The 13037-nt window shown below is 27.8% G+C and overlaps 1 protein-coding gene across 1 annotated transcript; it reads right to left on the reverse strand.

The window, feature by feature from the left end:
• Window positions 1-246: 246 nt before the first annotated feature.
• LOC100165417 (cystinosin homolog) lies at window positions 247-7579 on the reverse strand. Its single transcript, XM_001947486.5, has 10 exons — window positions 7473-7579; window positions 7311-7401; window positions 7035-7217; window positions 6269-6409; window positions 4544-4640; window positions 4354-4473; window positions 4029-4199; window positions 3679-3796; window positions 3511-3613; window positions 247-780 (listed from the first exon to the last, which is right to left on the reverse strand). The coding sequence occupies exons 1-10, from the start codon at window positions 7540-7542 to the stop codon at window positions 765-767; spliced, it is 1110 nt and encodes a 369-aa protein (XP_001947521.2). The 5' UTR covers window positions 7543-7579; the 3' UTR covers window positions 247-764.
• Between the last annotated feature and the right edge of the window lie 5458 nt (window positions 7580-13037).

Below are 13037 nucleotides of genomic sequence, written 5' to 3' on the forward strand. Positions count from 1 at the left end.
ATACATTATTATAATAAATTATAAGTTATGCCATAATACAATCGTGTAAATACTATAAAGATAGGTACAGAATCATAATTTTTTTATTGATGGTAAAACATAATATACAATGAGAAAGATTTAAAAATATTTACTTTATATAATAATATATCTTATAATAACTATTATAACTTTATAACAGTATCATATGAATTTGTTGTTCATATAAATATAATAACTGATAAGTTTACATGAATATAATAAGTTTTACATAATAAAATTGTTTTATAAAAGTAATAAATATCATAACGTGCTTGTAATTAACATTCACAAACATTCAAACTAAAGTATTTTTACTATTGATCCACAATTTATTATCTATTTATGTATATTATTGTTTTTTTTTTTAATCTAGTTAAGTTGTTTGTTAATCAGACAAGTAACTTAATTTAGGTTAATAGTTGAACAACTTAATTTAGTTCTAGAATCATATATACTATTTTTTACTTATTTATTCTATTTAAAAAAAAAAGTTTTATTTATATTATAATGAAATAGTGTAGTATACAAATGTCACAGTAATTTGTATAACTGTGTTAGCTTTTTTTTTTTCAAGTTGACTTATATATTATTAAGCTAATAAAATAATACATTATTCTTAATAAGCTAGTAGCACATAGAACGATTGGAATATTTAATACACATTATTTTTTGTGAAGTTGAAATATTTGTTAAAAAAAAAAAAACTTGAATCTATTTCGTTAACCGTGTTACTTTAGGTTTCCTCATGTTTTTTTGAACCTGCAAATAGTAAATATTTTATTGAAATCATTCAAAAAATTGTGAATAAATCTTACACTAGAATATGTCTTATTTCATATTTACATTATTTTTAATATTAAGTAAATATTTACATTAATATTAATATTACATAAATATTTACATTAATAAATTAATTTAATATGAATAGTAAAGTAAATCTATATAATATTAATCACGTATTCAATGGATTTTTTTTTTTTTTTTTTGTTTCCGAATAATCACTACATGGTAGCCGAACTGTTTTCACATTGCTGAACTCCCATGTAGCATCGTTTATTTAATAAAAAATGTACACAACTTTGTTTGAGCTCGCATGAGTCATGAATTTATAGAATGATGTCTCACAATTTTTTTTTTCTTTTACAACGGTCCCGGGAGCATAACCAGGTCGTGCCCAAGCTATGCTCCCACATGCCCAAGCTATGCTCCCTCACGTATTCAATGGATTATGTGATACGTTTTCACAACGTTTTCAAAATATTGATCAACGAACGTAGGTTTCTAATGAGGATCAAACAAACAATTGACACGTTCTGATCCCCACTAGAAAACCACATCCGTTCACAAAATGGTGTATGCGCAAAGGTGGGCATTAACTAGTTAAAAAGTTAATTTTTTTTTAACATTTTAACTTAACTAGTTAGATTATTTTCTAATTAACTTATGAACTAAACTAGTTTAATTTACAGTTGAAATAACTTAGCTTTTCTCAGTTGATTTTAAAAAAATCCATCAAGTTAAAAACATTTTGAAATTTTTCATTTATACGTAAATATTACTATGTCAGTATAAAATAAAAATAATCCAATACAAAAACACAAACATTTCTGTTCTTTTTCTTGATAACAAAATTTTGTGTATATTCATATATTTTATTAAGTTGTAAATTATATATTAGGTATACATTTATACAAGTTGCAATTATAAATGTTTTTAAAAAATTAATCATTTTAAAATATAGATTGACAATTGTTATTTTTTAATTTTATATAACTTATATTATTCAATTGCTATATGATATAAAAAAATATATTTATTAAATTATTAATTTGAGATTAGTATAGTTTAAATTAGTAAATAATAGTAAAGTGAAAGGGTATACAGTGTACATTATGATGAAAGTTCAATAAAATTGTTTTTTATAATTTATAAATTAGAAACTAAAAAGACACATTCGCTCTTTATGTAATTTACATACTAATTAAAAAAAAATAGATAACATTTTTTTAAACTGAGTTAAGTTAATATTTGTTTCCATATTAACTTTTAACTTTTAACTTATCGATCTTGTGTTCTATTAACTTAACTTAACTTGAGTTAATTATTTTCATTAACTTGCCCACCTTTGTGTATGCGGTATGTTCAACATTATGTATACACACAACATTCTTAATGTCTTCAACATCGTAGAATTTATCAATTTCACTACAATGTAAAAGACATTGAGAATATTAAACAATATTGATAATATTATCATGTGGATTCGTGATTTATATAAATATAATAATTACACATATTATAATCAACAATATATAACACAATATAATAAATACACACACGCGACGAATGTTCTAGACCTAAATAATAATGTTGCTACGTACAATTTGTTATACAAAAATATATGCGAATACTGCAAAAAAGACTCTAGACCAGCATTTATCAACCTTTTTTTTTGAAGTTTGTGAGGTACTAATGCTGTGTTTAAGCTTTAGAAATAATATTAATCTCAATGTTGTACATAGCTACCATAAAAGCATACAGAACTAATCTAAGGAACAAAACAAATAGTGATAAATAAATTAAAAAGCTTACAAATGAGCGCATAGAGTTTTATAATTGTTTTCAATAAAAAGTAAAAGATAATAAACAAAAATATAATTTTTGAACACGATACAATAACAATAGTATTTATGAATATATTTAATAAAATAATAATTATTTACATGAACTCAGTTAATTAAGTTAAATTGATAAAATATCCTTTAAAATACACATTACCTATACCTACTACAAAAACATATAATAATAATTATAATAATGATAAAAATGAAATATAATTTTAATACTCTTCGGACTGAAAATATTAAAGAATAAGAAGATTCATTAAGAGGACGTTATACCCGCATGTGTTGTCTCGGTCTTACAAGTGCGTAACATAGCAAATCCTACGCTCAGTAGAACACGTGAAGCTCCGTTGGTTTACAAATTAGATTGAATTGACCTCTTAACACATTTAAAGGTAAGATTATTATCTAGACAACCTCGTGGGCTTTTTAGTATATTTTAATTTTTAAGCGAGTTATGAGTACTTAAAGATGTATAAACAACTTACAATTTTAAAATACTCATAGCTTGCTTTAAAATTAAAACATAATAAAAAGCACATGAGGTTGTCTAGATAATAATCTTACCATTACAGTTTATAAGAGGCCAATCACTCTAATTTTTAAACCAACGGAGCTACACGTGTTTCGCTGAGCGTAGAATTTGCTATATTACGCACTTGTAAGAAAGAGACAACACATGCGGATATAACGTCCTCTTAAGTGAACATTTATTTTGATAACTGTAATATAACCAGAATCATTTGCACAAGACATTTTCCAAATCTTATTTGATTTTTTCTCAAAATGCAGACAGTGGCTACAGTACAGTAACCATGAAATAAGCTACAACATGCACAATGGAAAATATAAACATGGAACATACCTGTAGAATACATAGTGTTGTACGAAAAACAATATATCAAAAATCACTGACAACAAACCCAAACCAAATTTGGTCGGATCACCAAACACTGAAGCCCAATCATCTACAATATAAAAAAAGGTTAATAAATTCACAAACAAAATATTTACATTAGAAAATTATAGTTACTGTAGTTATATGCGTTGATAATCATCTGTAATATACTAAGTAATCCTCCTATGAAATCTAAAAATATGTTTCCGATACTCCAACCGAATGTACTCTTACGCTTGTAATTCATTACAGCCTAGAAATAGATTATTTCTACTGTAGTACACACAAAAAAAAAAAATAACCATAGTGTATTCAATATGTACATGAATAAAACCAAGAACAAATTTAAATATATATTAATTTTAGACTTCTAATTATAACGATCCACTAATAATCTAAACTTGGGGATTTTTGTTTTAGTAAAAGTTATAATTTATTAAAAACAACGGGTTTGAACCATTTTAAATGATAAGTATAACACATACTTGTGGAATGTATTTGATGAGTGTTATGGTCAACTTGATATATGAGCAATAATAAAGAAAGTCCAGCCATACTATATTTTGTAAATATACTAGAACTAATAGCATGGTTATAAGTAATCCGTAAAAGGACATGATTGATTTCGCTGTCCGAGAAACTTGTTGATCACCTTTCTGCAAAATATATACATATTTAATTAAAACAGGGCGCTAGTTTGCTAAATTCTTTACATAACATACATATTTTATATTTTGATGCAATAATATAATAATAATGATACTATAATTATATAAGCAATTTCAATAAGCAAACCTGACTAAAGTTTACCTCATAAAAATAACATTGGGTCACAGTTATTAAAGTAGCAAATACAGCATGAATAGAAAATAATATGTCGTTTAATTGAACTGGATTTAGTCCACGAGGATATCGGGCAGAGTACTCTTTCTATTCAATCATATAAAACAGACAGGTAATTAAAAGGTGGTCAAAAGACATTGATGACTAATTACATTACTTCAACTTCAGGTATCCATAGACCAACATTGAACATCGAATATAACATAAATCCAATCAAGTTCAGTGCAATGAAGTCAAAATTTAAACCAACAACACTAAAAATAATAATAAATTAATTAGATTTTAATCTAAACTGCATGTACAGTATTATACTACAACATTTTCAAAAATATGAAGAACTATATAAAAAAGACATGTCCATATGCATATTTTATGTGTCACATAGGACATGTTAAATTATGTCTTATATGACACACAAATTTATTATGCATACGGAAATTAAAGTACTAAATTAAAATTGATAAATGGAACAAATGTATACAATTAAATTAATTGTTATGTTATTTAATATGTGTTTTTATAAATGATGTTTGCCATTAAAATAAAACATAAAAATGAATAAATACAATCTGTAAATATCTTGGTTAGAATTACACAGGAATCATACAAACCAAAAATAATAAAACATCCAACAGCCTTGTTAATAATTTTTAATAATACGAGACCAAGGTCTTTCAATTGAATTAACTAAATAATAATAGTATAACTTAAATACTAATTGGCATCAGTACGTTCAAATTTTTACTTTAACTTGTTGAAATTTCTAAAAAGTCTTTAGAATAAAAATTCTGATTCGCAGCAGTATATTATCAAGTAGATCGCGGACTCCGTAATGTTAGTACGCAATTGTATGAATTAACTCTAAGGTATCAAAGTTATATAAAATTCGTCGTATTCCACCTATGGAGAATTAATATAACCAATTAATACAAAATCCTAACCTAACCTAACCGTACTAATATCAGATGCATAAAAAACCAAATTTAGCCATTTTTAAATTAGCCTGTCTTCTTCCCAGAGGTCTAATCTACACACAATTCATTTATATATATTTATAAATATATTGACAAAAAATAATATTACAAGTCAACAAACATGCCCGATTAACCAATAGCAAAAACCAATATATAATACACCGTAGCGCCATATTGTATTTTTTACACCTAGATTTCCTATTTTTCCAGTTTATTTTTCTAAAATTTTCTTTCTTAAAAACATTCTCCTGGCAATAATTACGAACATCTTGAAAACAATTTGAGCCAAATCGGACGAGCCGTTCTCGATTGATGAGGTAACGACATTTTTGACGCTCCATTTTTATATATATATAGATTAAAATAAGGCTTCTTGGTCCAGTTTCTGTAATAATAACTACATCTGCAGTCATACTACATGATGTATATTAATTGATGTCTATGAAACATTTGAACCACTTTTTACAAAAAAAGGCATATCCATTATAACCAAATTATTTTTATTTTCTTGATACACATGAACTTACATAGGGACATAATTTTCCATAGAAATTAGTCATACCTAATTAATATAATACAAATAAGGAGCACATTAATTATAGTAAGCCGCAGGATCCACATAATATTATGTAAAATTATTATGAATTTATAACCAAAAAAAAAATGATCATATCTAACAATAAAGCGTGTTCTATTTCTAGTTATAAAATTATTAATAAATTGAATCAAATATTAACATATAATCTTCAAAGTTGTATCTTTAAAATAAAAAATTTTCAATAAATTGTATTTTTTAGCAAGTATATATTTTATTCTTTAATATAAATAGATCGTATATACGATTCATAGTACATAATAATATTGATAATAGGTTATATTTTCTAGAAAAACGCCTTAGTATGAGTTACCTTTTACGTTTCCAGTTCTCGTACATCTGAGGATAGAATGATATTGACCATGCACCAAAGTAAATCCATCCAACAACAGCACTGACTAAAGCCAATTCATTAGAATGTTGCAGAGTGACTCTCACAAAAGCATCACTGGATCTGTAATAATATAATTAATATAAAATATAACTGAGCAAAATAAAAATAAACCATTGAAAATGTTAATTACATTATAAGTTGGAATCCATGACACATCCCTATATTTTTAAATTAAATATAACTGTTTAAAATCAAATACAAATATTTTTTTCATAATTTAAAGTATTATGAGATACAAAATATTTTTTTTAATGATTTTAAATTAAAATGCACTCATGAAAATACTTTGTATAAAAAAATAAATACTAATATGTTATATTAAAACAATTTTTCTATCAACCCCCTAAGCAAGTCATTACATGTAAGATAATTATAATTGTGTTATTAAACAATATAATATATTTACTGAAAGTAATCTGCAACAGCCTCACGTCAAGGATTTATATCAAATAGTATATTGGTACACAGTACAGTATTCAGTAAATCATTTGAAGTCAGTGAATATAGGAATACAGGAATAACTTTTACAAGAATCCAATATTTTATTTATAAATATATCAATGGTCTAGTAATTTATTTTTTCGTTGTTATGCTACAAGTTCACTTGCTATCATTTATGTCATGCACTTATACTTAAAACGAATACATATAAAAATATAATATGTGTAATATTAGGTTTTGTTACTTTATGGAAGAAAGATAAGCATCAACTTTTAATAAATCGTGGCCGGCATCCTGACCAAACAACTCTACTGGCCATACATTTGGACCTGTAGAATTGGTGACTTCTATTTTTGAAATATTTGTCGTTAGTAAGTCTTTATGATTAGTGCTGAGGATTAATGTAGTATTTCCTGGTACATTGCCCCTAGAATAAAGAGGTGCAGGTCAGATTAAGCTGTGAAATAGGTATTGTATGTAGGTGACAAAACCAAAAATAAAATATTTTCAAGGTGCATACATTAAGGTCAATGTGAGTGTTGTCGAATCATTCACTAACAATACCAAGTCCTTGGTATTGAATGAAAATCTTGCACATGCACGTGATGCACCTGTCGAAAGAATCAATTAATGTTAATTTAAAACACAACGTAAGATTGTCGCATGTCGACATGGTTCTTACTGTAGGCGATCAGGACGAACGCTACTCGAACAATGCTCCTCATGGTGAATTTCTGAGTTCGGACTGCCATCGATTGCGGACTGACGTGGCTGGGGAAAATAGAAATGTCGAATAAAAATAAAAACGAACACACTCTGACTAGATTGTAGTCAAAACAATTATTATGAATCATATTATTAATAATGTATTGTAATTGTTTGTATTTACATAGGTAACACAAGTGTGTGTGTGTGTGTGTGTGATTGTGTGCAATTATTTGTCTGACAAAAACGCGAAACCGCGATCGACCGAACGACGAATGAGACGAGTATATGTCGTTATTAGAGTTGGGAATTTTACCGTAAATTTACGTAAATTTTTTCATAATGTATACTATTTTTATTTAGTAAATTCAATACGAACTCAATAACATTTTTATAACTAAGCCTACCATTTAATCAATGTACCACTCGTCCGCTTATAATTTATAAGTATGTATTGTCGCACAAACGAGGGTGCCAGGGGGTGCTTAGCACTTCCAACTTATATTATGTATATTTGACTAAAAATATTGTTTAAAGTAAATCAGAGATGATGGTGTTAAAAGTTGTCTTAGGGCCCGTTTTACAATAGTTGAACTCTGGTTAAACCACTGAATTCGGCCGGTAAAATCAGTGGTTCAAGCGTAACCAAGGTTTAAACTATGATTGTTAAACGGGCCCTTAGTAATATTTATTTGCTGGAAGATCTCATGTGCCTGATATAAAATACATAAGTAGGTATATAGCAGGGGTGGCCAGCGAGAAGAGACTCGCGAGCTACCAAATATATTAATAAAAATTGAAGAGCCAAGATGTAAAAAAAAAAGGTCATATTATTATATTATTATTATTATATTATATGACCTTTTTTTTTTCATCTTGGCTCTTACGTTAATTTACGTCTAATGTTACGTTAAGATGCGAGCCGCAAAAGTCTATGACACGAGCCACAGTTTGACCACCCCTGGTATATAGATAGTTATATCATGTGTTGTTGAGATATGGATGTCACTAGCGTTGTCGTGCATATGAAAACAATTGAGAAATGAGTGGTCATTCGAATTTTAAAACGGTAAAAAATATTTACCGGGGAATAAAATTATCAGTAAAATTTACCAGGTAAATTTACCGAGCTCCCATCCCTAGTCGTTACTCGTTTCGTTAAGTACCCGACAACAGTGGTTCGAAAGGTCACCAGTGGTTGAATATTTATAACTACATATTATTATAATTATTATTATTATTACAGTTACTCGAAGTGTATTACACTATAGTATATTATAAAAGTTGTCCGATTTTCTCAAATCAAACAGGTTATCGTGTAGGTATAAGTACATGTTAATTTGTTATTATCATAATAATTATCGTTGTTTATTTAAATATGATACGCCGAACAGACGATTAAAAAGATTGTAATGCCTGTACCTACAATGTTAATCTAAAATCAGTTAATAAAAATCGTTGTTACTGAATCTATGGCGATCGAGCCGGTCAAAAAATAATCAATACCTACTGAATGTCTGCACAGTTCTCAGCCGGCCGGCTGTCATCAAGTACAATACTGGCCGTAACGCTTCGAACGCGACTATTATAATGACTAAAATATTACATAACGTCCAATGTCGATCGGTTCAACATGAAGGTTGCGGGCGTGGTTAAATTATAGTTATCATTAGGTATTAAAATATTCAATAAACATTTTAATTATTTTATATTTGATTTCAAGGGGACATGGAAGATATTTTGACTGGGGGCTTAGCCTCTTCAAGCTTTCCACAGATTACGTCAATAAATATTAAAAAGTGATCTTAAAACTAATATAAAAACTATACTCTCTATTTAAATATAGTTATTTTTCAAAAAGTATTGTCGCTATAATTTATAAATATACTGCAGAATAAAAATATATCTGATACAAACTAATATTGGAAATAGACTTATTAATTAAAAATAGATATCTAAACGTTGTGCTCAAGGAATCTGATAATATAATAATATGAAACTTATATCCGATTTCGTTGTAAGAGAGTAATTTATTCACTATGAATTTTTAAATTTTTAAATAATTAAAAAGATCAAAAGATCATATTTATCAGGTTAATTATTTAAAAATTAAAAATAACTATATGTGTACAAACCTCAAACCTTATATTATACAGGGTGATTGATTAAGCGTAAAACACTTATTATCTCAAAAAGTATTCACTTTTTTCAAATTTTTTTTTTTTCAAAATTTTAGATCTACGCTGTTCTAGAATTATATAATTTTTTTATATTTTTCACCCTCATATTTATTAGGAAAAACACTATAAACTTCTGATTTTCAAATGGTAACCTATACGTTTAATTTCATAAATTAATAAAGCTATTTTTTTATGAATTATCACGTTTAAATTTTCATTTTTCATTAATCCGTTGATGAGATATAACTCCTCAAAGTTGGTTAGTTTTGGCAGGTGTTAGTGTGTTAATGTGTTATACCTAGTCGGTACATACCTCAGAGTAGTATGTATTTGTATGTTCACAGCCAGTTTTTCCACGGTAATTTTTTTTTTTCAAGGGGGAATGTCCCACTTGGAGACTTTTATTTTACCGTGTAACACATTTCACACTGATTGTCTACCACGAAACACGACTTGACCGGACAGCTAATCAATAGTGACTGAGTATAATAAAAAAAATAATCAACTTTGGAAATTAAAAAAAAATAATTGTAAATTTGTTTATCAAATTTAGATTAAAAAAAAACAGTGTAACCAACATGAGTAGAAATGAAATACTGTAAATATTTTTATGAGGTAGAATTTGGTAGACAATCAGTGTGAAATGTGTTACAAGGTAAAATAAAAGTCTCCGAGGGGGACATTCCCCCCTGAAAAAAAAAAATTACCGTGGAAAAGCTGGCTGTGAACATACAAATACATACTACTCCTCAGCAATTTGGATTTTATGCCCCAGAGTAATAGATATTACACTTTCAAATCATTTCAAGTACAGTAAGCTTATAAGTTGTGCCCCTAAATGTATTGTAAAATGCCCATTTAGCAGGGCGTCCACCCTGCGCCCCACTAAAAGTGATTGCGGCACTGCTGCACTTCTCATAATAATACTTATCAATTATAAAGACCAAAAGCTAAAAGTAATAAGCTCCATATCGGTCGGACCCAAAGTATAATAGCGATAACCATTGTACCTACTCGCTGCAATAACTTATTGTCATATTATAAGTGATTGGACCATTACTGTCACATATCCATACACACGTGTAATCCCCACGACCCCGCTACATACCAGGTCCTGTCTGATGAACATCGAAGGAAACAGTGTTGTCTGATTAGGCTGATTTTCGATTACTAATAGATATTGTGGTATTGACGGCGCTGGTAAAATACCGCGACCCGAAACGTGGTTCGGGTGGTGCCGTCAACACTACTAGACTTACTAAACAGAAGGTATGCCTAAGAGAAAAGAATACTTGACACTTCGTACAGGTTAGGTTCGTGTATATTTAAGATTCGAAAAAACAATAAACAAAAAGTTAAAAACTGGTGCGCGAATATTCGGGCGAGTCGACGGACGTAGGGCTGCTCGAGTCGAGAGCGAAAAAGCGAGTGTCGAGAGTAGCGCGCGACGGCGGCTTCGTGCACGTAACGGTGAAGTCGCCGCGCGAGGCGGGAGAAAAAGTCGGGCGCGTCGTCACGTGACCAAAGACGGTACGACATAAAATAATATAATAATTCACAGAGATCGTGTATAAAGATGATAAATAAAACGATTACAAAATAAATCAAATACAAATAAAATATAAAAATGGTAATATAAAAAGGGCGCGCTAGCGTAAGTGGTGATAACACGCCGGAATCACCACAATATTATAGATAAGTCTATTAATATCTATGATAATGTGGAGTATCGCTTGCTATGATCGTACTCCGTGCTGATATCATAGTTACATGATTATATGATATGGATGTATACCAGGCATGTATACCAAATACCAGGTTGTTATGGATTACGTTATCACAATACGTTGAGTAGATAACTGATAAATATTTTATTTGATTAAATCATTAAAAAAAAAGGTGGGTAAGGAAAGTGGATTTCGCTCTGTTGAACAGTAGGTTACAAGTGGATCATTGTATAATGGATGGTATTAAATTTGAATTCAATGATATAATATAATTGTATAAGAAAAACGATTCTGAGCGGAGACGGTATGTAAGTCTAGGTATAAGACATAATATTATATTATAGTCTATAATATTTAAAAAAAATTGACCAATCATAGGTATATATAATAAATTCCAAATTAATCATATCATAATATCTATTAGGTACTTATAACGCGTTATACATCAACAACAAACCGCGATACTATCATAGATATAATATAATACCTAGTATACTTTAGAAGTTTCAAGTATACCCAAGAATAATATAATACAATCAAAACAAAATAACTAAAATAGTTATTCTAGGTTTTTAATATGTAATTTCGTCCAAATTTGTACTTAAAATGACTATAAAAATAAACTGTGTAAATGTATTTTTAGATTTTTTGGTAAGAGAATTAATTACTTACGTGGAATCTTGTTTTAAATTTTCAATTCTTAGATACAAAAGTTGAACATTTTATAAATTCTTAACTACAAAATAATTATTCAAATTAAAATTTTATACATTTTGTCAAAATTCGATTTTAAATGCTTATAAAAAAAAATTGTGCCAATGTATTTTTAATATTTTTCAACTGATATTTTAACAATATATCAGGAGCTTTGTATTAAATTTTTACACTTTTTGGCCCAACAGATAAAACTTTATTGATATTTTAGAAAAAAAAACTAAAAAAATCGAAACTGAAAATGTCCGTAAGCAGCTCAAAAAGAGTCAAAATATTTTCAAAATTATATGGTGTTTAGAAAATGCTAATATAAACATTCAGTGAAATTTTCATGTATTTATAGTTATTCGTTTTTGAATTACAACAAAATAAGAAAATCGCCACATGAGAAATCGATTGAATATCCAATGTTGTAAAAAGAAGAATTTCAAAGGCTCATACAAATTTAATTTGGATTTCTTATAGACATTTTTTTTTTGATAAATGTAGAAAATCTTATAAGGAATCTTGTATTACATTTTCATATCTTAGATTTAAAAAGAAAAATGTTTATGAATTTCTAACTCGAAATAATTTGCAAATTTTCGTGATTTTTCCATATTTTGTCATTTTTTGAACTTTAAATGATTATAAAAAAAAACTGTGACTAACGATTTTTAATATTTTTCATCTGCCTTTGAAACAATATGCTAGGAGCCTTCTATTAAATTTTCAAGCTTTTTTATCCAACAAATAAAATTTTATTGATATTTTTAGAAAAAAACCTAAAAAAAAAATGGAAAATGAAAATGTCTCTAAACAGTTGAAAATAAATCAAAATATTTTGAAAATGTTATCGTGTATAGAAAATGAAAATATAAACAACCATTGAAAATTTCACGTATCTACGGTCATTTATTTTAAAGTTACACCAAAACCAAA

Source organism: Acyrthosiphon pisum, unplaced genomic scaffold (genome assembly GCF_005508785.2).
Source record: "Acyrthosiphon pisum isolate AL4f unplaced genomic scaffold, pea_aphid_22Mar2018_4r6ur Scaffold_21504;HRSCAF=24140, whole genome shotgun sequence".
NCBI lineage: Eukaryota > Metazoa > Arthropoda > Insecta > Hemiptera > Aphididae > Acyrthosiphon > Acyrthosiphon pisum.